Below are 27,562 nucleotides of genomic sequence, written 5' to 3'. Positions count from 1 at the left end.
GAGGTACAAGTAAAATTCTGTGAAAGGATCCTTGGGGGCCTTGGACGGAGGTGAGGAGAGTGGTGTGGGCATAGGTTTTGCACTTCCTGCGGTGGCAGGAGAAGGTGCTGGGAGTGGGGTGTGGGTTGATGGATCTAACGAGGCAGTCGCGGAGGGAATGGTCTGATCTGATGAGGGAGTCACAGAGTTACTTGGAAAGGCACAGATTCATCAGGGATAGTCAACTTGTTTTATTAAGGTAAGGTTCTGTCTTACTAACTTAAGTAAACATTTTTGAGAGAATAACAACAAGGACTGATGAGTGTAGCACTGTGGTTAATGTCTACATGGGTTTTGGTTCAACGGCAAATCAGTCAGAGGACTTCTAAAGAAAGATTCTATGGGTGTAGTGAATGGTTAAAAGCAAAGGGTAAAAGTTGATGAATGTGTTTGCCAATTGAAAGCAATTTCCAACGGGTATTCCACAGGTCTCAGTATTGGCTCCCTTGCTGTTTCACATTCATGATTTAGATTTAAACACAGGAGGCACAACTGGAAAACTTGCAGATGACATAAAAAACTGGCCAGGTTGTTGACACTGAAGCAGCAAGATATTGACTGCAGGATGGTAACAAAGGTTTGGTTGAGAGGATGGCAGAATGGCAAGTGAAATTCAATCCAGAGAAACTGGAGTTTATGAATTTGGGGAGGGCAAACAAAGCAAGCATAATAAACAGAAGATATTGAGAGGGATAGGGGAAGTGAGAGGCATGGGAGAGCATGTCAACATGCCCTTGAAGGTGGCAAGATGGGTTAATAATGTGGGAAAGCAAACACATGGGATATATTTCTCCATTGGATATGGTATTGAATACAAAATTGTACGATGCTATTCCTTTGACAAGGTTATTCTGTCCTGGGGTGTTGTTTTTTCAAGAGAGGTCGTAAACACAGAGGTTCTGATATGTCTAGGTTATCTACTTGAAGAAGCTTTTATGTTTAAAAAAAATGTGTACAATGAAAGGGGAGTGGCCAGTTCTCCCAGCTCAGCTTTTCTCTGGTTTGTTTTGGTTTTAGCAGGCTGGCTGTTCAGGAGCTGCTGGTCAGTTTAAGCTGGGGTATCCAAAGGAACAGCTACAGTGGAAGGAGGTTCCATGTTAAATCTCTCTGCCACCTCTCTCTCCTCTAAGAACCTTTTTGCCAAACTGGTGTTTATGGGGACTGTTGCAGGCATTTGGAATAGCATTATTAAGTTGGGATAGTCTGTTGGGTTTTCGGATAGGTTAAGTTATTCTGTATTCAGTTCTCTTTTGTTTGTGTTTCATTCAACACTGTAAATAAATTGTTTAAAACCGAGGGGTTTTGACCAGCTGCATCACTCCTGGAATATCTACTATATATGTGCTTAAAACAACTAGAAAAGTTAGGGTCTGAGCTAACTTCTTGAAATGTTTTGAGGGGATCTGACTTGGTACATAGCAAAAGCAGCAGTGTAACTCTGGGACTATAAAGCACACTGATTAGGCTAGAACTGGAGCTTGGTGTACAGGAAGGACATCATTGTTCCAGAGAATTTATGGAGGAGATTTATAAGAATGTTGCCAGGTCATGAAAATTACTGTTATGAGGAAGGGCAGGATGGGCTAGGGCTTTCCTTTGAACACTCAAGATTGAGTGATGACTTAATTAAAATGCACAAAGTAATGAAGAGTTGGATAGAGCACAGAGGAAAGACCTGTTTCACCAGACATGGAGGTCAACTCCCAGGTCAGGAGGTACATATTTAAGGCGATTGGTAGAAAGATCAGAGGGGACATAAGCAGAGGGTGATGGGTGTCTGAAATTTGCTGCCCAGGTTGGTGGCTCAGATGGAAACCATGAACTCATTTAAAAGGAAGCTAGATCAGCATCTGAAGTGCTGTAAACTAAAAGGCTCCAGACCAGATTCTAGAAAGTGGGATTAGAATGGGCAGCTAGTTTATTCAGCAGACATGCTGATCTAAATGGCCTCTTTCTGTGCTGTAATGTTTCAATGGTCCTAGAGTTCGAAATCACCAAAATATTAAAAATTAAAACCAATGAATAGTATGTGAGACTAAAACTCAATTTGGTCCAATTAAATTGTTCTGTTTAGTCTGCAAGTCTTCTGTACACTCCAGCAGCTGTACTTTGTATTATTGCAACTGTATCTGCAGCTACTCAGTTAAGAACATCCACATGTTCTTTAGGCAATTTTCAAGGCACAGGAACTTAAGATCAGTTTCATTCCAGTTATTAGGTCAAAATAGAGGAACTTAATTCCAACTACACAATATTTTGGTGTAGTAAAATTGTTGTGAGAAGGATCATTAATACTTTAAATTAAGTGTTACAAGTGTCTTGCCAGCAAGTCAAATCATCGCAAATCATCTGCTTCCAACTCCTTTTGGTTACATTTACTGATTTATAAGTAAATACCGCACACTGAAATGTCCAAGCAAATAACTACTACGTTCCATGTAATTTTAGTTTTCATAGCAATAATCTCTTGCACCCAAAATATGACCAATAGTTGAAGATGGAGTAAGAATCCTCAAAAATATGAAGAAAACAGCTCAGTATTGTTTACCTTCTCCAGCACTGTCTCTTGTAGGTTTATATTTGTATCAGCTCGAGGACCAGTTTCTTTCAATTCATCCTTAGATCCATTCTGCTCATGCTTTAGAATGCTTTCATCAACATCATTTGTTTCAGAATTGCCCATCAGAGCTTCAAGTTCTGAATCATTTCCCAAAAATGGAATAGCAGTTTCCTCTTGTAGTTCCTCTGAATTCATTTCTACATCATTTATTTTGGGCTCCCTCCTATCCTCCGGATTATATCGCGGATAATCTTTCCGCTCTGTTCCACCTTTATTTGCATAGTTTTCCCACTCTGCATTTCCGATGTTTTCGTATTTCGTCCACTCTATTGCTTTACTCTCAGCCCTTTCCTGCTCCGCCCTCCTGTGACTGTCACCCCACTCCATCCTCGAGCTCCTGTCTGTCCGTTCTACCTTCTCATAACTGTCGCCCCACTCCATCCTCGAACTCCTGTCACCCCATTCCACCCTCTCATGGTTATCAACCCATTCCACCTTCATGTTGCTGTCACCCCACTCTAACCTATCGCTGCCGACACCCCACTCCCGTCTCTCACTGTTGTCATCCCATTCCCATTTCTCACTGCTGTCTCCCCACTCCTGTCTCTCACTGCTGTCTCCCCATTCCAGCCTATCACTGCTGTCACCCCACTCTCGCCTCTCACTGCTGTCTCCCCACTCCCGTCTCTCACTGCTGTCACCCCATTCTCGTCTCTCACTGCTGTCACCCCATTCTCGTCTCTCACTGCTGTCACCCCACTTCTGTGTCTCACTGCTGTCACCCCACTCTAACCTATCGCTGCTGTCTCCCCATTCCCGTCTCTCACTGCTGTCGCCCCATTCTAATCTATCACTGCTGTCACCCCACTCTTGTCTCTCACTACTGTCATCCCACTCCCACCTCTCACTGCTGTCTCCCCACTCCAGCCTATCACTACTGCCTTCCCGCTTTCTCCTCTCATTACTACATCCCCACTCTCCCCTTTCAGTGCTACCTCCCCTCTCACTACTGTCTCCCCGATCGCTGCTGCCAGCTCCCCTCTCTATTCTCTGTCTACTGCTTCGTCGCACCCATCTTTCATTGCTACCTCGTCGCTCTCCTCTCTCACTGCTGGTTCTCCGCTCTCGCTGTTCCCTGCTACCTCTACGCAGCCTTCTTTCATGGCCACCCCTGCGTTCAGCCCTGTCACGACTATCTCTACGCTCTCCTCTCTCGCGGCTACCTCTGCGCTCTCCTCTCTCGCGGCTGGTCTCCTGCATTCCTCTCCCTCGGTTGGCCCTCCATTCTCTACTATCACGGCTTTGCCGCTGTTCTACTTTAGAGTTTCGTCGTGGTATTCTCTCTCGGTTTCTGTGTTGCATTTTTTCACGGTTTCTGTGCCTCATTCTTGAGGAGCTTCTCCATCCCACTGTTCCACCACTCTCATCGGAGCTCTTTGACTCTGCTTTCTCACTACTTTCCGAACTTCTCCTCTCTCTTCTAGGCGGTGAGGACTTTTTCAAATCACCAGGTTTATGCTTCAAAATAGGACCCAGATAGCATTCTTTTGTACTGTAAAGAAAAACAAATTGATTATATCCAAATTATACTGTCTTCTTTTGGTCATTATACTTCTAGTTTGATTATTCAATTTCTCCCAGAGAAATGCTCATTTGTATCTCATTTAGTTAAATGAACAGTCCAAGTTATTGACAGTAGTGCAATGCTCTTTCATATTTGGTTCAATATCTACTAAGAGAAAAGCTGGAGCTTTATTCCTTCCTTTCATTCAATTGTCCTCATCCTCTTCACTCCGAGCATGTTTTCAAGAACACAGACTGGCCTTCAGTGTCTCACTTTTTTTTTAATTTATGGAAATGCGCATCCCTGTCTGAGCCAGCTTTTATTGCTAATCCCTCAATGCCCTTGAACTGGGTAGCTAATGGACCCAATATTCCACCTACCATTAATGGTCATAATTCCAAGGCTAAGAAAACACTAAACTATTTGTTATCTATAAAATACATAATATAGGTTTGCAAATCTGGATAAACCGACAAATCGTGACTCAGTGGTTAGCACAGTTGCCTCAGAGCACCAGGGACCCAGGTTCGATTCCAGCCTCAGGTGACTGTCTATGTGGAGTTTGCACATTCACCCCGCATCTGCGTGGGTTTCCTCTGGGGGTCCGTTTTCCTCCCATGATCCAAAGATGTGCAGGTTAGGTGAACTGGCAATGCTAAATTGCCCATAGTGTTCAGGGATGTGGAGGTGAGCTGCATTGTTTGGGTTAAATATAGGATAATAGGGTAGAAGAATGGATCTGGGTGGGTTACTCTTTGGAGGGTCAGTGTGGACCTATTAGGCGAACATTGTTTCCACACTGCAGGGATTCTATGATTCGAAGTAAAGGATTTACCTGATATCTGCTTGATGTACTTTCTTCAACATTTCTTCAATCTTTGCAGATGGTTTCTGAAAACAATAAATTAAACATGTGATCATGAAACTGATGATAAACATGTGGAGATCTGAAGCAGGGATGATTCTGATGTCCAGGCATATGTCCTGGAGACTAACAGTTTAGTAAGATTTCATGGGAGTTGAAGTTGTAAACAGGAGATTGAAAAGAACAAGCTCACAAGGCAAAGTACCTCCAACAGTTCCACAAATTACGTGCCTAATTTTACTGCAAAATTCAAGAATTCACTCACGCTAATGTAAGTACAAGGAATGGCAAATTTATAACATTTTGACTTTATATCAAACAAATGTGAATCTTTCTTCGGAAAGCCAAGTTTATTTTTTTTTAGGTTTTATCACCATGAAGGAAAGTAAACTATTCAACTTAAATCATGCTCAAGGAGGGTTGGTTGTGGCTTTTACTAAGTCCCCGAGCTTGGCAATTCTTTTTACAATATATTTCGCATCTCTGTGTATTTGTCAACTTTTTCATGTTCACAATTATTTTCAAAATTGTCTATGTAAATTTGTAATTACAGCTTCCAACCAATTACATTGGCAATTTTGACACAGGCAATTACAATTCCTTATGAGAACACAGAAAAGCAAATTTATGAGGATATGATTATATCATGCAAACACAGTGCTTAATTTTAGTCCTAGAATCTTCAAGGCTAAAAACAAAATTAAATTAACACTGATTGAATTAAGAGTTTGTTGTAGTTAAGAGATCAAAGATAATTTTGTACAAAATAAGTAATTGTTAAAAAGCTAATATTTTGAAATATTTTGAAAGTATTTTCCATTATTTGGTTTTGCATATTTAAATAAACAAAAATACAATGGTCAAACGTTCAGAAATTGAGATATAAATATGCCTATATTTGCTTACCTTAAGCAATGGTTGTATTTGAGCAGAAGATATATTTACAGTCAATAATCTACCATAAAATAAAGGATTCCTCCTAAAGTGTTCAATTAAGTTATTAGTAGCAATTTCGGAATCCATTTTCAGGAAAGCCTATTCATTAAAATGTAAACAAAATCAATATTAAGCAATTCTCAGAAGAAATAAAATAATTTACCATTTATAACAGCAAAATAGGAAAAATATTTGCTTTATTACCTGTTGCAAATTCTCATTCACTGCAGCTTATCCTCCTCACATCTCAACATTAAGTCCATCTACCCAATAGCAATTACAGTAGCTTTGAAACTTAAGACTTCAATACAGTACCCTCCCACAAATCATTCAATTATCAATATACATTTCAAGGTGTCACCTTGAAATACATTTAACTTAAAAGTTTATTACTAGAGTCATAGAGTCAGAATCATAACCATACAACATGGAAGGAGACCCTTCAGTCCAACTTGCCTATGTTGACCAAGTTTCCCAAACTAAGCCTGACCTGAGTTGTTAGTAAGATTTTAGAGTCTATCACTGAGGATGATATTGCGGAGTTATTTGGAAATGCATGGTGAAACAGGACTGAGTAAGCAGTCAAGGAGCGGTCATGCTTGACAAATCTGTTCGAATATTTTGAGCAGGTAAGAGCAAGTTAGATAAATGACAAAGTGGGTGTGATCTATTTGGATTTCCAGAAAGTGTTTGACTAAGTACTCCTCAGGATGCTGCTAAATAAGATAACAGCCCATGGTGTTAAGGCCAGGTTTTATGCATTTAGGTTGCTCTCTGTTTGGTATTTCTCTGGAGCAGCCTTTCTTAAATCAGTTGGTTTGAAACCAACTTTAATTAAAGGGGGCCAAGATTCAGTTCAAGTCTGGGGTCAATTAGCAAAGTTGACGGGACGGTTGATTTGTAATGCAGAGTAACAACGTGTGTTCAATTCCCACACTGGCTGAGGTTACCATGAAGGACTCTGCTTCTCAACCTCCCCTGAGGTGATGACCCTCAGGTTAAACTACCACCAGTCCTCCCTCCCTCTCTCTCTCTCTTTCTCTCTCTCTGCAAATAAGAGAGAGCAGCCCTATTTCCCAGCCCTATTAGAACTATGGAGCTTTTACCTTTTATTCTCAGACCTTGAGTGGTCTATTCAACTTGTATTTCAATAATGTCTCAAAAAATATCATAACTGAGTCTACAACTATCAAGGATTTTTCATCTGATAGTGCCACTGGTCTTTAGCTCTTGCTGCATGGCACAGACCAAATTAAGAATTGAGCAAAAGGGTAACTGTGACTTTTCCACAGCTGGAATTACACATTAATACATTCAAATGCACATGCATCTAATCTGGCACTTTCCTATGTCAAGCTGCACAAAGCTATAACTCTTTATTTGAAATAGCTTAAAAAATAAACCAAATGTTGCATTACCTTTTCCCCAACTTTTAAATACTTGAGAACTTTTCCAAAAGCAGAACCAAGCCGCACAGTATCAAAATCTGAAAAACCGGATGATGGCAAATTGCTGAGGACCACAACCCGACTACGAAGTTCTTTCTGAAATTAAAAAAGTGCAAACAGTATTACAATAGGGGGCAGGATGCATTGAATGCTGAATTTTTCTTAGTCTTAAAACTAATAATTTGAAACAAATTTAATACTATAATAACAATTAGCTTTACTTTGCTATACATCATACAGTTCCTAAACACTTGAGAAAATATCAAGTGCTTCCTCAAAGGGAGATGGGAAGGAGGGAATACAAAAGGCAAAGAAAGCTACCATTTTCTTTTCATTTGTTCTTGGGATGTGCAGTCACAGGCAAGGCCTGAATTTATGAATCTCAGAGTGAAAAACAGGTTGTGAACTGCCAAAAATCATGCCATTTAGGTACATTGACACTGCTATTAGTTAGGAAAATCCAAAATCTTGACTCAATGACAAGAATAAAATGGCGATATACCTCCAGGATGGTGTGAGAGTTGGTGGGAAACTGCAATGTGGTGATGTCGTCACATGTGTACTGTCCTTGATCTTTTAGGTAGTGGAAGTTGCAGGTTTTGAACGTTTTCCAGAGGAAGGCTTAGCAAGTTACTCATGTGCATCTGACCTAAGATACATCCTGCAGCTATAGTATGCAGTTAGTGGAGAGACAGCAAATCAAGTGGCCTGCTTTGTCTTGCGTTTTTGGTTGATAGTCACTCATGCAGGCAAGTGGGGAGTATTCAATTGCACTCCTAACTTGTGTCTTTTATATTTTAGGGAATCAGGAGTTATGTTAGTAATTGCAGATTTCCCAGCTACAGTATTTGTGTGGCTGCTCCTGATACATTACTAGTCAATGGTAACCCCATCAAACATCCCTCTAGATATTGATCGTGAAAGGGTTCAATCCTGGTTATGTTGTTCAATGGTGTGGGGAGATGGTTAGACTCATTTGTTGGAGATGAACATTGCGTGACACTTATGTCACACAAATATTATTTGCCATTTATAAGTTGAAGTCTAAATGTGTCTATGTCTTGCCGCATGCAAGCAAAAACTGCTTCACTATTGGAGGAATTGCGAATATAAGTGAATATCTTGTAACCAGCAATGAATATCCACAATTTTGATCTTTGAATAAAGGGAAGGCCAATGATGAAACAGCTGAAGATGGTTTTGACTAGCATACTGCTACCAAAGGAATTTCTGCATGATGTCTTTGTAAAATTATTGACCTCCAAAAACCACAATCATCTTTCTTTGTGCGAGATATTTCTCCAACCAGAATTTTATCCCATTGACTTCAAATTGACTGGGGATCCTTGACTGGGGAACACTTGGCCAAATATTGCTATGATCTACAGAAGAATGGTTCCCACTTCACCCCAGATTTCCATCCTTGTGTCCATGTTTCAGCCAAATTGTAATGAGGTCTGAGCTAGGTTATACTTCAAAACCCAAAGTGAATATCAGTAAGCTTATTACTTGTAGGTTAAATAAGTTAACAATTCTGGTCGCCCTGCTATTGGAAGGATCTTGTGAAACTTGAAAGCGTTCAGAGAAGATTTACAAGTGGAGGCTAGTACAATTGCAACATTTAAAAGGCATTCGGATGGGTACATGAATAGGAAGGGTTTGGAGGGATATGGGCTGGGTGCTGGCAGATGGGACTAGATTGGGTTGGGATAACTGGTCGGCATGGACGTGTTGGACCGAACAGGGCTGTTTCCATGCTGTACATCTCTATGACTCTAAGGATGATACTGCCAAGGTTTGAGGTATAGGGAGAGGCTGAATAGACTGGTGCTATTTTTCCTGTAGCGTCAGAGGCTGAAGGGTGACCTTATAGAAGTTTATGAAATCATGAGGGGCATGGATAGGGTAAATAGACAAGGTATTTTCCCCAGAGTAAGGGGGTCAAAAACTAGAGGACATAGGTTTAAGATGAGAGGGGAAAGATTTAAAAGGGACCTAAGGTGCAACTTTTTCACACAGAGGGTGGTGCATGTATGAAGTGAGCTGCTAGAGGAAGTGGTGGAGGCTGATACAATTACAACATTTAAAAAGCATCTGGTTGGGTACATGAATAGGAAGAATTTATAGGGATATGGGCCAAGGTCTGGCAAATGGGGGCTAGATTAATTTGGGATATCTGGTCGGCTTGGACGAGTTGGACCGAAGGGTCTTTTTCTGTGTTGTACACCTCTGACTCCCAATCCTTCCAAAATCTTTTTGATCATTGAGAGTTGACTAATTTAGCAATACTTTGTCAGATTGTATTTTTCCAGATATTTTGTGGACAGGATATGTAAGGGCTATTTTGCAATATTTAAATAATTGTCAGTGTTGTAACTATATTGAAGCAGTTTGATTAGCACATATCTTCAGTATGTTGCTGAGCCCCAGAGTCATTGTTGTGTGGATTTCGTTCAGTTGTTTCTTAATATCATATAGACTGAATCAATTTGGCTGAGAACTAGCATGTCTCAATGAAAATATTAGGATACATCACAGATGGATCGCTTGGCTCTTCAGACTGAAGACAGTTACAAATTCTTCAGCATTGTCCTTTGTGTTCACCTACTAGGCTTCACTACCACAAGGATGGGGATGTTCATGGAGAGTCCTCCATCTGTGTTTCTTATTCATTCATCAGATATATGGGCGTCAAAGGCTAGGCCAGCATTTATTGCCTATCCCTTATTGCCCATAGAGCAGTTAAGAGTCAATCACACAGCTGTGGGGCTAGAGTCACATGTTACATACCACATAAGGATGGCAGATTTCCTTCCCAAAGAGACATTAGTGAAGCAGAAGAGTTATTTGCTTAATTGACCACCTCCATCGTGAATGACTTTGACTACAATGATTTGATCTATTTACGATAGAACTGCTTGGCTCTGCCTATATTTCTCTGCTTCCATCATCTAGGATGCATTTAAATAGGAGGAATAGGAGGAAATAGAGAGATGAACTAAGGTGGGGAGAAGCTCAGGGAATAGAATTGAACAGTACGTCATGCTTGTGCCATCTCTTTGAAAGAGCGATCCAGTAAGTTGCATTTGACATCACTTTGTCTTCTTTCTTCCTCACTTCGCCATTTCAAGAACATAACCAGTTCCTTTGGCACCAACCTGGACTGTACAGACTACCCTTTTGCCCAAAACGTTGATTCTCCTGCACCTCAGATGCTGCCTGACCTGCTGTGCTTTTCCAGCACCACACTCTCGACTCTAATCTCCAGCATCTGCAGTCCTCACTTTCACCTTACCAATCCTGTTACAGATCCATGCATTTTCGACTTGTAGAAGGGCAAGGATGAACTCAACTATTTTCTTCTCCCCATATTAGTTCTCCAGGTACCCAGCACAGGCCCAAACTGGCAAACATGCCCTTCAGGACTCAGCCAGCAGCCAGGAATGGGGAAATTGATGAGAGATTAAAATTCCCCTCAAGAGTTCATCCTGTGTTCTTGCTACCCTCAGTGTTTCTGAGATTGTTCAACGTGGAGGATCTTCATTAATCAGCTGAGGGAAGGAAGTAGGTGATAATTAGTTAGAATTTTCCTTGCCCATGTTTGACCAAATTTTCCACTGGGCTCTTCATGACCATAATTAATAAAGCTCTCATTTACCTTCCCTGGCAGGAATAAGTAGTATTGGATGATCTAAAGAGACCAACTCGCCATCTCATTATTTGGAATTGGGTAAGAATTACCCAAACCCTCATGAAGATCCTGCCACAACTCACAGTCTTAGTGATATACACTGAAAGGGAACTATTTTCTTCAGATTGAAGCAAACAAAAGGACAGATGTTTGGAAGAATGTGATTTTATATTAAAGCATATCAATGAGCCAAACATATTTATTATAAAAGAAGAAATGTGGAAAGCTAAAAGGGCAGAGATTAGGTGCAGTGTGTCATTTCCAATTAGCCTGAATTTTAAATGCAATAAAGACCACAATAGAATTCAGTTGTCAAAACTGAAATGGAAATTTACAAAAATTGTTCTGTCAAAGATCTCTAGCCTACATTTACACTTTCAATACATCAATGCTCTACTGTATTCAATAATGGATTAAGAAAATTTTGCACTTTTTAAAATTACAGTTATATCGTAATGAAATTTACACTGACCAGATTTTCTCGTTTGCTTTGTTCAGGAAATTCTAAAATGAAAAAAAGCATTTCAATGAGGTTTGCTTTCAATGCAGTTACCTTCAGAGATTGACCAAAGATTTGATGAGTATTAAAACTGCAAATTAATAACTGAGTTACAGTTCAAGTTCTTTCAAATAAGTTGCAATCGCTTTTCCTTTCTCATTCCTTCCAATACAATGAACAACCACAACAGCATGCAATTGTATCATGACTAAATTAACGAACACCACCCCTACAATAAAAAAAACTCCAACATGTCAACCACATAAAAAGAAATGACACATGCTGGGTTAGAGCACAGTTTCAGTGTACGTGAAGTCAAATTATTAAATCTAGCCAAAGCATTTAGTAAAAGAGGCTTCAAGTTTTGCAGTATTTAATGACGATGAAGCCAAATATAAAACATATGGAGAACCCCATCTACTGTAAAAACTGGAAATCCAGGAATTGTCAGTGATTCTATGTTTTCCCACAGAGAGCAGATTTTCTGAAAAAATCATTAATGGGACATATGTACGTCACTGGCTGGGCCACCATTTACCACCCATCCCTAACCGTACTTGAGGTTTGAGAGAGTGCCTTTTTGAGCCACTGCAGTTCATTTAGTGCAGGTAGATGTACAATGCCATTCGAGAGGGAATTCCGGGATTTTGACCCAGCGACACTGAAGGAACAGTCAGGATGGTGAATAGCTTGGAGTGAAACTTAGAAATGGTGGTGTTCCCATGTATCTGCTGCCTTTCTTCTTCTGGATAGTATTTTCTTGGGTTTGGAAGGTGCTGCCTGAGAAACCTTCGGTGAATCTTTGCAGTCCATCTTGTAGATAGTAAACACTGCTGCTACTAAGCATTAGTAGTAGAGGGATTGAACATTTGTGGATGGTGTGTCAATCAAGATCAGAAGAACAAAATATGAAGGAGCAGAATTAAAGCCATTCAGCTCACTCAAGGCTGATCTGATGATCCTCAACTCCACTTTCCGGCCTTTACCCCATAACCCATGATTCCCTTATGGAAGCAGGCTGACTTAGATGATATAAAGCTTCTTGAGTGTCATTGGAACAGGCAAGTGTGAGTATTCCATCAAGCTTGTAACTTGTAAATGGTTAGCTGACTTTGGACACTCAGGTGGTGAGTTACTCACTGCAGTATTCCTAAGCGCTAACCTAGCCACTGTGTTTACGTAAGTAGTGCAGTTGAATTTCTGGTCATCGGTAACCTGGACAGTAGAGGATTCAGCAATGGCAATACAATTGACTGTCATGGGAAAGTACTTACATTCTCTCCTTTTGAAGACTGTCAGTGTCTGACATTTGTGTGGCGCAAATGATTTTTTCGACTTGTCAACCCAAGCCTGGGTATTGTCCAGATTGGTGGGTGGCACGGTGGCACAGTGGTTAAGTACTGCTGCCTCACAGTGTCAGAGACCGGGATTCAATTCCCGACTCAGGCGACTGACTGTGTGGAGTTTGCACATTCTCCCCGTGTCTGCGTGGGTTTCCTCCGGGTGCTCCGGTTTCCTCCCACAGTCCAAAGATGTGCACGTCAGGTGAATTGGCCATGCTAAATTGTCCGTAGTGTTAGGAAAAGGGGTAAATGTAGGGGAATGGGTGGGTTACGCTTCGGCGGGTCGGTGTGGACCTGTTGGGCCGAAGGGCCTGTTTCCACACTGTAAGTAATCCTAATCTAATCTAATCTTGCTGCATTTAGACAAGGACAGCTTTAGTATGACATGATTGAACAGTGCTCAATCATCAGCAAACATACCACTTCTACCCTTCTGTTACTGAAGCAGCAACTCCTGTAAAGATGTCCTGGATCTGATGATGAACTTCCAACAATCACAACCATCCTTGTTTCTGCTCGTTTTGACTTGATCCAACAGAGAGTTCTCCTGATTCCCACCGATTCTCGTTTTGCAAGGGCTAAGGCTTCTTTATGCCACATTCAGTTAAATCCAGCATTGATGTCAAGGGCTGTCACTCTCACTTCATCTCTGGAATTCAGTTCCTTTGTATATCTTTGAACTAAGGCTGTAATGAGGTCAGGAGCTGAATGGCCCTGGCGGACCCCAAACTGGGAGTCACTGCGCAGGTTATTGCTGAGTGATAGCACTATTGATGACTTCGTTCATTACATTACTGATGATCGAGAGTAGACTGATGGGGCAGTAAATGGCCGGGATGGATTTGCCCTGCTTTTTGTGTAGAGGACATACTTGGGCAATTTTCCACATTGTCAGTGTTGTAACTGGAGCAGCTTGACTAGAGACATGACAACCTCTGAAGCAGACATCGTCAGTATATTGGCCAGAATGATTTAAGAGGGAATAACCTTTGCAGTCTCCAGTGCCTTGAAATATTTCTTGATTACACATGGTCAATCAAAGTAATTAAAGACTGTAAGACTGGGGACTTCTGGAGGAGACCAGGATGGAGCATGCACCCAGAATTTCAGATTGATTATAGTTGGAAATGGTTCAACCTTAATTTTTACACTGATGTGCTGGATTTCCCCATCGTTGAGGATGGAGATATTTGTGGAACAGCCTGTTTAATTGTCCAATAGCATTCACGACTGGATGTAGGTGAACTTCAGACTCAGGAGTGATGCATCTGTTGTGGAATCACTTGATTGTTTCTTTCTCAACACACACATTGTCTTCTGAGACCAAATGTTTAAGAATGCCTGGTGCTGCCCCTGACATGTCTTCCTACACTCTTCAAAGGAATCAGGTAGAGGAAGAACGGGGAATGTACTAGGCCATCAGATTGCAGTTTGTGATGGAGTACAATTCAGTTGCTGATGATGGCCCACAGCATCTCATAGTCGTTCAATCTTAAGTTGCTAGATTTGAAGTGGGGTTTTTTTCTGGTACATGTGGACAATAATGATATGTGGTGGATCTTGTATATTACAGGCTGACACGATGTATCTGATTAAAATGGCAGCACTATGATATGGATTTCCTAAAGCATAAGAAATCCTTGTGCGATTTTCCTTCCTCTCACAAGATGCTAGCAGTACTGGCATTATTTTCCTGTGTAAGGTTTACTTATTAAGACTATTTTGACACCCTAATTCATTTCCATATATATAACTGATTTCGTAAATATCTTTCAGTATTGCAGTAAATCCAATTAGTACATCTGCCCTTGAATAGAATGGTAGAAGTTTGATTTATTGTGGATATCCTGTAAAAGAAAAATCACCCACATACTGAGGAAGAAGAGGAGACAAACTCTAAATGAACTGTCAAAGAGAAAAGAGTTTTACTGAAGTTAACACGGTGAAGCAAAAGCAAAAGAAAATACTGAACTGACGAATTAGTTGTGGTTTTGGTGGGGGAGGGCAGAATATTAAACTTGTGAAATAATTGTATTAAGGAATAAACTAAATAATTAACTAAATCACAAATGAAACAAAACAATGTCAGTGGTCTGAAATTACTTTTACCTGTATTTCTTTTGACTTTGACCTTTTTTTTCAGTACAACAATTGGAGCTTTGGGCTTCTCTGGACTTTTCCTGCATGCAACCAAACATTTACAGTAGTACACTTCAATTAGTGGTTTCAAAGGAGAGGAAAGTTGCCGTGATAATTAAAGTACAAAGAAAACCAATGTTAATAATTTACATAAAATTTCATATAAATCTTTCCTCAAATTAAATAATAGGTTTTTCCAGTTACTAATAATTTTGCATCAAATTAAATGATTACACTTAGATTTCACTGTACAAACAAACAGAATTAGTCATGCAGATTTTGCAAGTGATGCTTTTGTAATCCTGGCAAAGCATCTACAATGGAAGAAACGTACTTATGCTAAATAATACTCTTGAAGTCAGAAGGTTAAATATTGAAGATTTTAGAAATTTTAAATATAAACCACAAAGATTAGAAATACTCAGGGTTGAGTATTCTGGGTAATCCAAGATGGAAAACGGGCAAAATTTCTGGCTGTAACAGGCTGCTCCTTTTTTGAAGTACTTTAGGTGTTGGAGGTGATTTCCTCAAATTCCAGGAGCAGCAATTACTGTTTTGTATGCTGTTGCATTGTTTTGGAACTTTGGAGTTGGTTGCAAACCCTGTCAGATCGAATAGATAGTTGGAGCGACAGTTAGAGGCAATGAGGAATTTACAAGAGCAAGGAGGTGTGATGGATGGCAGCTATAGGAAGGGGGGAAAGCCACAGATACAGTCACACATATGGGTTAACACCAGGAAAGGTAGGAGAGATAGGCAGGTAGAGCAGGAATCTTCTGTGCATATCCCCATTTCAAACAAGTATGCTGTTTTGGAAAATGTAGGGGGGGGGTGATGGATTCTATGGGGAATATAGCACGAACAGCCAGGTTTCCGGCATTGAGACTGGCTCTAATGCAATGAGAGGTACGTCGGCTTCCAAGAGATCAATTGTGCCAGGGGACTCGTTAGTCCGAAGCACAGACAGATGTTTCTGTGGCCAGCAGCGAAAAATCAGAATGGTGTGTTGCCTCCCTAATGCCAGGATCAAGGAAGTCTCAAGGAGGAGAGGGCCCAGCAGGAGGTCATTGTACACATTTGAACTAAAAACGTAGGAAGGGAAAAGGATGAGTTTCTGAAGGGAGAATATAGAGAGTTAGGCAGGAATTTAAAATGAGGTCCTTGAGAGTAGTAATATCTGGATTACTCCCGGTGCTACGAGCTAATGAGGATAGGAATAGGAGGATACAAGCAGATGAATGCATGGCTGAGAAGCTGGTGTATGGGAGAAGGATTCACATTTTTGGATCATTGGAATCTCTTCTGTGGTAGTTGTGACCTGTACAAGTAGGACAGAGTGCACCTGAATTGGAAGAGAACTAATATACTGGCAGGGAGATTTGCAACAGCTGCTCGGGAGGATTTAAACTAGTAAGGTGGGGGTGGGGGAGAGACCCAGGGGGATAACAAGGAAAGAGATCCATCTGAGACTGGTACAGTTGAGAAAAGAAGCGACTCAAACAGTCAGGAACAAAGCAGAGAACGAGGTAGGACTGATAAATCTAACTGCATTTATTTCAATGCAAGGGGCCGAACAGGGAAGGCAGATGAACTCAGGGCATGGTTAGGAACATGGGACTGGGATAGCATAGTAATTACTGAAATGTGGCTCAGGGATGGACAGGACTGACATCTTAATGTTCCAGGATAAAAATGTTACACAGAGGCAAGAGAGGAGGGGGAATGGTGTTTTTGAGAAGGGATAGCATTACTGATGTGCTGAGGGAGGATATTCCCAGAAATACATTCAGGGAGGTTATTTGGGTGGAACTGAGGAATAAGAAAGGGATGATCACCTTATTGGGATTGTATTATAGACCCCTAATAATCAGCAGGAAATTGAGAAACAAATTTGTAAGGAAATTTCAGTTTTCTGTAAGAATAATAGGGTGGTTATGGTAGGGGATTTTAACTTTCCAAATATAAACTGGGACTGCCATAGTGTTAAGAGAGTTTAGATGGAGAGGAAGTTGTTAAGTGTGTTCAAGAAAATTTTCTGATTCAGTATGTGGACGTACCTACTAGAGAAGGTGCAAACCTTGACCTACTCTTGGGAAATAAGGCAGGGCAGGTCTGAGGTGTCAGTGGGAGAGCACTTTGGGGCCAGCGACCATAATTCTATTAGTTTTAAAACAGTGATAGAAAAGGATAGACAAGATCTAAAAGTTGAAGTTCTAAACTGGAGAAAGGCCAATTTTAACGGAATCAGGTAAGAACTTTAAAAAGCTCATTGAGCGCAGATGTTTGCAGGTAAAGGGACAGCTGGAAAATGGGAAGTCTTCGGAAATGAGATAACGAGAATCCAGAGACTATATATTGCTGTTAGGGTGAAAGGAAAGGCTGGTAGGGAGAGGAAATGCTGGATGACGAGAGAAATTGAGGGTTTGGTTAAGAAAAAGAAGGAAGCATATGTTAGATATGGACAGGATAGATCGAGTGAATCCATAGAAGAGTATAAAGGCAGTAGGAGTATACTTAAGAGGGAAATCAGGAGGGCAAAAAGGGAACATGAGATAGCTTTGGCAAATAGGATTAAGGAGAATCCAAAGGGTTTTTTCAAATATATTAGGAACAAAAGGGTAACTAGGGAGAGAATAGGGCCACGCAAAGATCAGCAAGGCGGCCTTTGTGTGGAGCCGCAGGAGATGGAGGAGATACTAAATGAGTATTTTGTATCAGTGTTTACTGTGGAAAAGGACATGGAAGATATAGGATGTAGGGAAATAGATGGTGACATCTTGAAAAATGTCCAGAGGAGGGAGTGCTGGATGGCTTGAAATGCATAAAAGTGGATAAATCCCCAGGACCTGATCAGGTGTATCCTAGAACTCTGTGGGAAGCTAGGGAAATGATTGTTGGGCATCTTGCTGAGATATTTGTATCATCAATAGTCACAACTGAGGGGACGGAAGACTGGAGGTTGGCTAACGGTGTCATTATTTAAGAAGGGTGGTAAGGACAAGCCAGGAAACTATTGACTGGTGAGCCTGACGTCGGTGGTGAGCAAGTTGTTGGAGGGAATCCTGAGGGACAGGATGTACATGTATTTGGAAAGGCAAAGACTGATTAGGGATAGTCAACATTGTTTTGTGTGTGGGAAATCATGTCTCACAAATTTGATTGAGGTTTTGAAGAAGTAACAAAGAGGATTGATGAGGGCAGAGCAATAGACGTGATCTATATGGACTTCAGTGAGGCATTCAACAAGGTTCCCCATAGGAGATTGATTAGCAAGGTTAGAACTCATGGAATACAGGGAGAACTCGCCATTTGGATACAAAACTAGCTCAAAGGTAGAAGACAGAGGGTGGTGGTGAAGAGTTGTTTTTCAAACCGGAGGCCTGTGACCAGTGGAGTGCCACAAGGATCGGTGCTGGGTCCACTACTTTTTTATCACTTATATAAATGACTTGGATGTGAGCACAAGAAGTATAGTCAGTAAGTTTGCAGATGACACCAAAATTGGTGGTGTAGTGGACAGTGAAGGAGGTTACCTCAGATTACAACAGGATCTTGATCTGATGGGCTGAGGAACGGCAGATGGAGTTTAATTTACATAAATGTGATGTGCTGCATTTTGGGAAAGCAAATCTTAGCAGGACTTACACACTTAATGGTAAAGTCCTAGGGAGTGTTGCTGAACAAAGAGACCTTGGAGTGCAGGTCCATAGCTCCTTGAAATTAGAGTCACAGGTAGACAGGATAGTGAAGGCGGCATTTGGTATGCTTTCCTTTATTGGTCAGATTATTGTGTACAGGAGTTGGGAGGTCATGTTGCAGACATTGGTTAGGCCACTTTTGGAATCTTGCATGCAATTCTGGTCTCCCTTCCTATCGGAAGGATGTTGTCAAACTTGAAAAGATTTACAAGGATGTTGCCAGAGTTGGAGGATTTGAGATATTGGGAGAGGCTGAACAGGCTGGGGCTATTTTCCCTGAAGCATCGGAGGCTGAGGGGTGACCTTATAGAAGTTTATAAAAATCATGAGGGGCATGGGTAGGGTAAATATACAAGGTCTTTTCCATTGAGTGGGGGAGTCCAGAACTAGAGGGCATAGGTTTAGGGTTAAAGGGGAAAGATATAAAAGAGACCAAAGGGGCAACCTTTTCACGCAGAGGGTGGTGTGTGTGTGGTATGGACTGCCAGAGGAAGTGGTGGAGGCTGGTACAATTATCACATTTAAAAGGTATCTGGATGGGTATATGAATAGGGAGGGTTTGAAGGGATATGGGCTGGGTGCTGGCAGGTGGAACTGGATTGGAGTAGGATATCTTGTTGGACATGGACGAGTTGAACCAAAGGGTCTGTTTCTGTGCTATAAGGAAGGACCTCTAGAAAGAGTAACATAGTTAACATTCTAGATCTGTGACTTTCCCTCCGAATGAGAAAACTTTAAATATTATCAGGTTTCATCAAGTCCAGGGTAAGATGTGGAAGGTGCTGACAAAAATCGATTGTCACTTTTGTTCCTACTTCCTTCTCTTCCCCATCATTTTCTCTAAACTCGTACTTGCTTAACTCCTGTTAAAATCAGAATAATTTTCAATTTTGATGAAGGTCTGTCTGGAGAGATTTCTTGGCTGACTGAACATTTCTCACATTTTTGGATTACATATCAGAAGACCAATCGTCAAATGGATGTTCTAAGTTCTTGCTGATATTATTTCTTCATGTGCAATAATTTCTTTCTCACCGCACTGTCAGTCCATTTGAAGAATGAGAAAGCCCAAGAATTTAGTTTCCTTTTGCCCGCGATTGTTGCAGCAACAGAACTACTGTCTCCACTGTTTAAACCTTATTCATATTTCTTCTCTTACAGGAACTCTGGTCCATGAGACACACAGATTGTCCAATTTGTCTTAGTGACCATTTAAACTCCAGTAGAAAAATACCAATTCTCCTTGCAATCTATGTCCACAACATCCATGTCAACATTAATGCAACTTGACAAGGAGTGACCACATCTTACGATTCTGCCCATGTTCAATGCTGTAAGCCAACGACACCAAGCAACCTATCAAGCATAGAACTCACCCGCTGAAGAAATAAAAATCAGTAAAGCCAAGATCTGAGAATTTATGTTAATCAAAAACTAGTAAAACGTTATGACACACAAGCCATGAATGAAAACCAAAAATTCAGCCCATTCAGCTCACTCCTTCCACTGGCTGCATGAATACATAGGAACCCAGGAAATCTGAGGAGTGGGCCATTCAGCTCTTTGAGGTGCCTCCATTAATTCAACACAATCACGGCTGAACTTCTACTTCAGCTCCACACTATACCCTTACGATCCAAAAACCTGTCAATCTCCATTGTGAATACCACTCAACAACTTAGCATCATCGGTTCTCTGCAATAGAGAATCCTGAAGGTTCATAACTCCTTGAGTGAGTTATACAACCAATCAAGGATACAATTTCACCCATCTTAATGACCTACCATTTAATCACCATATCATTCTAACATGCTGAACTACTGTGGAGCAGTTCCTATCCACACAGGTCTTGCTGAAATCATTCCACTTACTTTGTATCTGGTAGTTTTCCTGGGTTCCAATCTGGGTAGCTAGAAATAAAAGTAGTATTAACTTGATTATTAATGTAAGGAGCACCATAATGAATGATCATGTGACAAAACAAAACTCCAAAACCATCATCGATAGAGACAATACATGATAGTTGCTAAAACTTTGCAAGAATCAGAACTTCTTTTTCCAACTTGCCCTTTTTTTAAACAGCCAATGCATCTCTTCAAACCGAATAATCATCATACAATAATATTGTTAGTCAAATAATACAAACGGGGGAGGCACAAAAATACGGTATTTTGTGATATACAGTTCACTGCTGCAAACTGTAAAGCATCAGTGATGCTCATTGTACAACTTCAGAAACTAACATCACAATATTAGGTTCAGGAAAATTATTTAAACATCCTGCAACCTTATATGCTATCAATAAAAAAACTGGCACAAACACCAAGATCACCTAATGTTAATACATACACTCTTTGAAGAAGCAGACAACGTAGTTTGTGTAATGGATCATTCATATGGCCATTCCAATCCTGTACAACAAGAAGAAGATGAGGACATTTCATTAACGAAAGAGTGTTTCAATAACAAAAGGCTGTACAATTACGAATAGATAACATTTCAGCTTCTGAAGTCAAAATCAAAAACTCCAGTAAGTAGAATTATGTCTATTAATTCAAGCAAATTAACCAATAGCATACTTGTGTGCATTATACAGAGCAGTGAGGACAGTGAATGTGAAAGTCTCTAGTCAGGTTATTTAAAAATCACACCCATTTTACAAGACATCATGTGAACTCCTTGATTATAACTTTGGAACTTATGGTTATTTACTTGTATTCTGTATTCAGGTTGAACAAATCTGGATACGTACTGTGTGAACTAATACAACTAACACGTCACTCTCAATCAAACCGGAGCATAGAAATTTAAAATGTAACATATCTGCCAAAGCAATTTTAAATGCAATTATTTAGATTTGTGAAGCAACGTTATGAATTAGAATACAGCCATGAATTCATAACATAAGCTGTAATGTCAGAATCTAATCAAGGAGAACAAATTTTAAAGAGTATAAAATGTGTAGGGACATTCTTACGAAGGAAATTGGGCGGGGTGGGGGGAATTCAAGATAGCGACAATCTAACAGGTCTGCCTTGCTGAGCTCTGCACCACAATCAGAGCAAAGTAGTGCTTTCACCCTCCCCTTACTCGCCATTTTCAAAAAAATCAGCAGCGTAAAATCCCCAGAATTTCTAAAATATCACTGTTAATATTCAGGGATGACTCAAGGAAAGGAGCCGCGTGGATCGCAACATGCATGGCACACCTCTGCAGCAAGGGACATGCCAGTGATCGCAGCGCCAATTCCCACGGAGGCCCCTTTGAACTTGTCTGAGCAGCATAACTTGGTCTCACAGTTCATCAAACTCCGAGAGAAAATTGAATCAGCACTGGAGGACCTGACTGGAACCCAACTTGGCCATGCTACAAAAGCATGAGCAGGAGATCCAACATCTCTGGCAACACATTGAGGTGGAGCAACGAATTGCAGCTTTGGAGACCATGGCGGAATCCTCAGCGGGACGGATTCAGGCCAGGAAAAACGGGTGCGGGCCTTAATCGAGCAGATCGACAGCCTCGAAAATCGAGGACGGAGAAAGAATATCTGATTTACCAGGTTCCCAAAATGAGAGGAAAAAGATCAGCTGGTCAGCTTCCTGGAGCAATGGCTCCTGCAGGTCCTGGGACTGGGAGCCGAATCAGGTCAGGTGCGATTAAGCGGGCCCACTGGGTCACAGTGCGCAGGCCCGGATCGAAGCAATGCTTCCGCCAGATCCTAGCTCAATTTCAATGTTACAGAGACAAACAAATGGTAATGGAAGCTTCCAGAATGCTGAGGAAAAATCTATAGACCCTGATCTACAAGGGGTCAAAAATCATATATTTTTTAGGACTTTTCTGGGGCTCTGATCTGAAAGAAGAAATGTTATGACGAAGTAAAGAAGAGGCTGAGAGACTTGAACATTCAATATTCTGTAGGGTACCCGGCAGTGTTGAGTGAGGCTCCTTGCATAATTTTGATTCAGCAGAGAAGGCAAACGATTTTCTAGATGCTTTAAAATAGACTGGTTGGGTCAAATACTATGGACAATAGTGTTTTCTTTGTTCTGTTGTTTATTTTGTGTGCCTGATTTGCTCCTGTAATAGGTGAAGTTGTTTCTCCTTTCTCTTTCTTGTTATTTTTGCTAGTCCCTGTTATTTCTTCTTTTTTGGTTAGGGTTTCTTTTATTGACAACAAGTGGGGTCGATGAATGGGTGAGATGGGTTGGGTACCCACTTTTAATTTCCATGTGTATAAGATGTATGTCTTCTTTGTTTCTGTTTTGCCTGGTTTTGGAGCACTGCTTTAGTTAGAACGAGCCATGAGGAGTTAGGGATTAGGTGACTGCCTCCTGTGGACAAGGGGAAAGTCTCCAGTTATTTGTCTTTTGTTTATTTTAGGAGTAGTTATTAGAAGTTTTGTTTTGTTAGTGTTTGTAGTTGTATTTTTTAGATTTTATTAATCATTTCTTGTCTACACTCAGCACATTAGGAGTAGGGTTCTTCCTCTCGGGGGTGGTGATGGAGGGTCACAGGATGCTTTAGACTGATATGGCTAGTTGTTTGTTTAGATGATGCACCTAGAATATAAAGGGAAGTCACTCACCAATTAAAAGAAAGTGCTCTCGAGTCTCAGAAAGGAGAGGGTCAATGCTCCTCTGCTACAAGAAACTCATTTAGATGATAAGGAGCATCTAAAGTTACAGCAGGGAGGGTTCGGCCAGGTGTTCCTCTCATCTTTTAATTCCAAATGCAGAGGAGTGGTTATACTAATACAAAACAATCTACTATTCCAGTTGATAGACCATATTAAGGTCGAGCATGGGGGATTTATGATCCTCAAAGCATTAATACATGGGAAGGAGTACAGCATTTTGAATGTCTACTGCCCTTCGGCACACGCCCTCAAATTTTTAACTGATGCACTTTCTTGGCTGATGGCCCTTGGAGTGCGCCACACAATTATAGGGGGAGACTTCAACCGTCTTATGGATCCCAAGGTGGATAGGATGCCAAGAGGTCTTTCGGGCACCTCCCTGCAATCCAAACAGTTGGTGGCCCTATGTGGGGAGTTGGGGTTGGTGGATGTGTGGAGGTGTCTTCACCCTAAGGGAAGGGATTTCACTTTCTTTTCCAACCTGCACAAGTGTCACACAAGGATCGATATATTTTTTGCTCCACCAAATTTTTTGGATTTGGTACTAACCTGTAAGATTGGGAATATAGTCATTTCGAACCATGCGGCAGTGTATTTAGAGGTTAAGATCGAGGTAATGGGACAGATACATGACATTGGCGCATGGATCCTTTTCTCTTGAAAGACAGAAAGTTTATTGAGTATTTTACAAGGGAGTTTAAGACTTTCTGGTATATTAATTCGGGTACGGCCAGTAACCCATCGGTGCTCTGGGAGAATGCCAACGCTTATTCAAGGGGTATAATTATCTCGTACTCAGCAACCCGGAAGAGACAGAGGGGAGAGCAACAGCGTGCGCTTGAGGCCCAGTTGAAGGCAGCCGAGACGGCATACTTTGGCAGACTGTCTGTGACTAAGTTATAGCGGATTCCAGCTCTCCGTGCTGCTCTGAACACCGTGCTCACCCAGGTAGTAAAGAGAGAGCTCTCCTTTGTGAAGCAGACTATTTGAGCACAGTGATAAGCAAGGTAGATATTTGGCATATCTGGCCAGGAAGAAGAGCGCTCCTCGATCTATCATGTCCATTAGAGAGGGTACTGGTACTCCCACTCACAAGTCCAAAAAGATCAACGCAGCATTTAGGAAATTTTATACAGTTATATTGGTCGGAGGGCTGTGAGGATGGGTTGGCGAGGATGGGAGTCCTTTTTTGAGAACTTGGATCATCCAGGTATAACTTCGGAGCAGGCCTCTCTTTTGAATGACCCTCCGACTACACAAGAGATACAAGAGGCGGCAAGGCAGCTCCAACGTGGCAAAGTACCTGGCCCAGATGAGAGACTTTTATAAGGAGTTTATAAACATGTTGGCCGAGCTAACTTTGGGCACGTATAACCATTAGCGAGTTTTGAGAAGATTTGTAGCTCAGGTTGAGGTTCTAGATATAGGTTTGTTCGCTGAACTAGAAGGTTCATTTCCAGAAGTTTCATCACCATACTAGATAACATCTTCAGTGAGCCTCCAGACGAAGCACTGTTGATGATTCCTGCTTTCTATTTATATGTTTGGGTTTCTTTGAGTTGGTGATATTATTTCCAGCGGTGGTGTAATTTCCTATGGTGATGTCATTTCCTGTTCTTTTTCTCAGGGGGTAGTAAATCGGGCCCAAGTCAATGTGTTTGTTCATAGAGTTCCGGTTGGAATGTCATGCTTCTAGGAATTCTCATTGACTTGGGCCCAATTTACTACCCCCTGAGAAAAAGAACAGGAAATGACATCACCATTGGAAATGACACTACCGCTGGAAATGATATCACCAACTCAAAGAAACACAAACATAAATATAAAGCAGGAATCTTCAGCAGTGCTTCATCCGGAGGCTCTAGTATGGTGACAAACATCTGAAAATGAACTTTCCAGCTCAGCGAGCAAACATATGTCCATGTATAACCATTCATACTGTCAGGACTGCCTCTCGCCCTCTCTCAGGGAGGCTAAAGGTTTCCTTATTCTTAAGAGAGGGAACGATCCTGAGGACTGCACCTCGTATAAACCCATCTCGCTGCTAAATGTGGATTTTAAAATTCTGTCAAAATCCTTAGTGTTGAGGCTGCAGAAGGTATTGCCCTCTATTGTAAAAGAGGACCAGACAAGTTTCATTAAGGATCGCAGCTCTTCTAACAACATCAGAAGAGTGTTGAATATCGTCCAGATGTGTCAACAAAGGTCGATCCTGGGCTTGGTAGCCTCCCTCGATGCGGAAAAAGCATTTGATGAGGTAGGTTGGCCATACCTTTTTTATGTCTTGGAACGGCTTGGTCTTGGGGGGGGGTCTTCGCCAGGTGGGTGGCAGTGTTGTATAACGATCTCATGGCAGTAGTTCTCACAAGGGGTATAAAATCAGACAATTTTATTATTGGTAAAGGCAGCTGACAATGGTGCCCCTTTTTCTTTAGTGTTTACTTTAGTGATCGAACTGCTGGTGGAGACTATACTGAAAGAACCCAAAATAGTTGCCCCAGAAGTGGGAATAGGAGAGCATAAAATCAATCTCTATACAGACGGGTATAGACAATGTCTGTGCCCCGTTTAATACAAAATATCAATTAATTTGGCTCTTTATCGGGGGAAAAATTAATTTTATGAAATCCAAGGCCATACCTGTGGGGGGGGGGGGTCTTGTCCCTGACCTTGAAGCTGGAATTCAATTTCTTTTTAGGTGGTCACAGGGAGGTTTCCTATATTTAGGTATTTTCATTACCCCTGCCTTTCACCAATTGTATGAAGCTAATTTTGTACAATTGCTCAAGAGGATAAGACAATACCTTCAGCGTTGGGAGGTGCTACCAGTATCCTGGTTGGGTCAAATAGCTCTGATGAAAATGAATGTTCTTCATTGCCTGCTATACCCCATGCGAATGCTTCCTCTGGTGCTTCTTAGGCAAGCGCTGTGGAGACTTAATGGTTGATTTGGATCTTTCATTTGGCACCGCAGGCCCCCTTTTATTATGTTTGCTGAGCTGCAGCTTCCACAGAGAATGGGGAGGTTGGGGGGAGGTGTCTGTAGAGCTCCCAGACTTCAAAAGACATCAAATAAGTTCTTTATTATGTGAATGATTGGGCTTGTCAGGATCCGAGGTCAATGTGGCTCGATATTGAGGCCTCCCAGGCAAAATGTCCCCTTATTAATTTGTTATTTATGGACAGGATGAAAACTGTCGCTGAATATTGTAAAAGTCCGATCATCATTAACACGGTCAAAGCGTGAAGAATGATACGACAAAGCGAGGGTAATTTACATAAGACCTCCCCGCTCACCCCCATATTAGGAAGTTTCCTGATGAAGGGCTTTTGTCTGTCGATTTTCCTGCTCCTCGGATGTTGCCTGACCTGTGCTATTCCAGCACCACTCTCTTGACTCTAATCTCCAGCATCCGCAGTCCTTACTTTCGCCCATAGCAGGAACACCAGGATTTCGGCCGGGATTGATAGATTCCGGCTTTAAATTATAGGAGTCTAGGGGAGTCTCCTGTGGGAGACCTATTTGAGGGGGAGGCCAGGATGTCATTTGATCAGCGGAGTCATAAATATGGGTTATCTATTCGAGACCTCTTCTGCTATTTTCAGATCAAGGACTTTATACAGAAAAGGTCCAGGCTATTTGTTCATCCCTCCGATGTGGACAGGAGAATGCTTCACTCCACAGGCAGTCTCTCAATTAGTACCCTCCATCATTTACAGGGAGGGGGTGCCTCAGAAGATATTGAAAAGCTTTAGAGAATCTGGAATTGGGAGCAGAAATTTTGTCAGAAATATGGGAGGATATCTGGGATATTGTGAAAAAGATTTTGATTTGTAATAAAACGCAGGCCATGCAACTAAAGATTCTCCACAGAGCCCATCTGGCCCCAGAGCGGCTAGCAAAATTTTAAAAAGAAGCATCTCCAAGGTGCCCTAAATGTAAAACAGAAATCGGCACTCTCACACATTGCTTGTGTTCGTGCCGTGAGAATCGTAGATATTGGAGCACCATAGCAAATGTGTTGGATACGATCTTGGGGACTGAGGTTAAGGCAGATCCCTCCTTCTGGGAAAGCCAAATCTACCTTCCCTAGTTGAGCACAGGAAAAAACTGTTTAATATTCTTACACATTGAGCGAGG

At 41.4% G+C, this 27,562-nt stretch overlaps 1 protein-coding gene across 3 annotated transcripts in view; it reads right to left on the bottom strand.

The window, feature by feature from the left end:
• The window catches only part of LOC122556834, a 64,626-nt gene that overhangs the window by 28,549 nt on the left and 8,515 nt on the right, over positions 1-27,562 (bottom strand). For 2 of the 3 annotated variants that reach the window (XM_043704066.1, XM_043704067.1), the window contains exons 3-10: positions 21,132-21,193; positions 20,654-20,692; positions 15,055-15,125; positions 11,576-11,607; positions 7,383-7,508; positions 5,935-6,063; positions 4,999-5,054; positions 2,588-4,151 (exon numbers count right to left, since the gene is read on the bottom strand). In XM_043704066.1, coding sequence (XP_043560001.1) covers positions 2,588-4,151; positions 4,999-5,054; positions 5,935-6,063; positions 7,383-7,508; positions 11,576-11,607; positions 15,055-15,125; positions 20,654-20,692; positions 21,132-21,193 — 2,079 coding nt within the window. Of the gene's footprint in view, positions 1-2,587; positions 4,152-4,998; positions 5,055-5,934; positions 6,064-7,382; positions 7,509-11,575; positions 11,608-15,054; positions 15,126-20,653; positions 20,693-21,131; positions 21,194-25,693; positions 26,764-27,562 lie in introns of those variants that run through there. The other variant, XM_043704070.1, reaches the window with a different exon arrangement.

Source organism: Chiloscyllium plagiosum, chromosome 14, assembly GCF_004010195.1.
Source record: "Chiloscyllium plagiosum isolate BGI_BamShark_2017 chromosome 14, ASM401019v2, whole genome shotgun sequence".
Classification (NCBI taxonomy): Eukaryota; Metazoa; Chordata; class Chondrichthyes; order Orectolobiformes; family Hemiscylliidae; genus Chiloscyllium; species Chiloscyllium plagiosum.
This window is presented reverse-complemented; position numbering and strand designations above follow the sequence as displayed.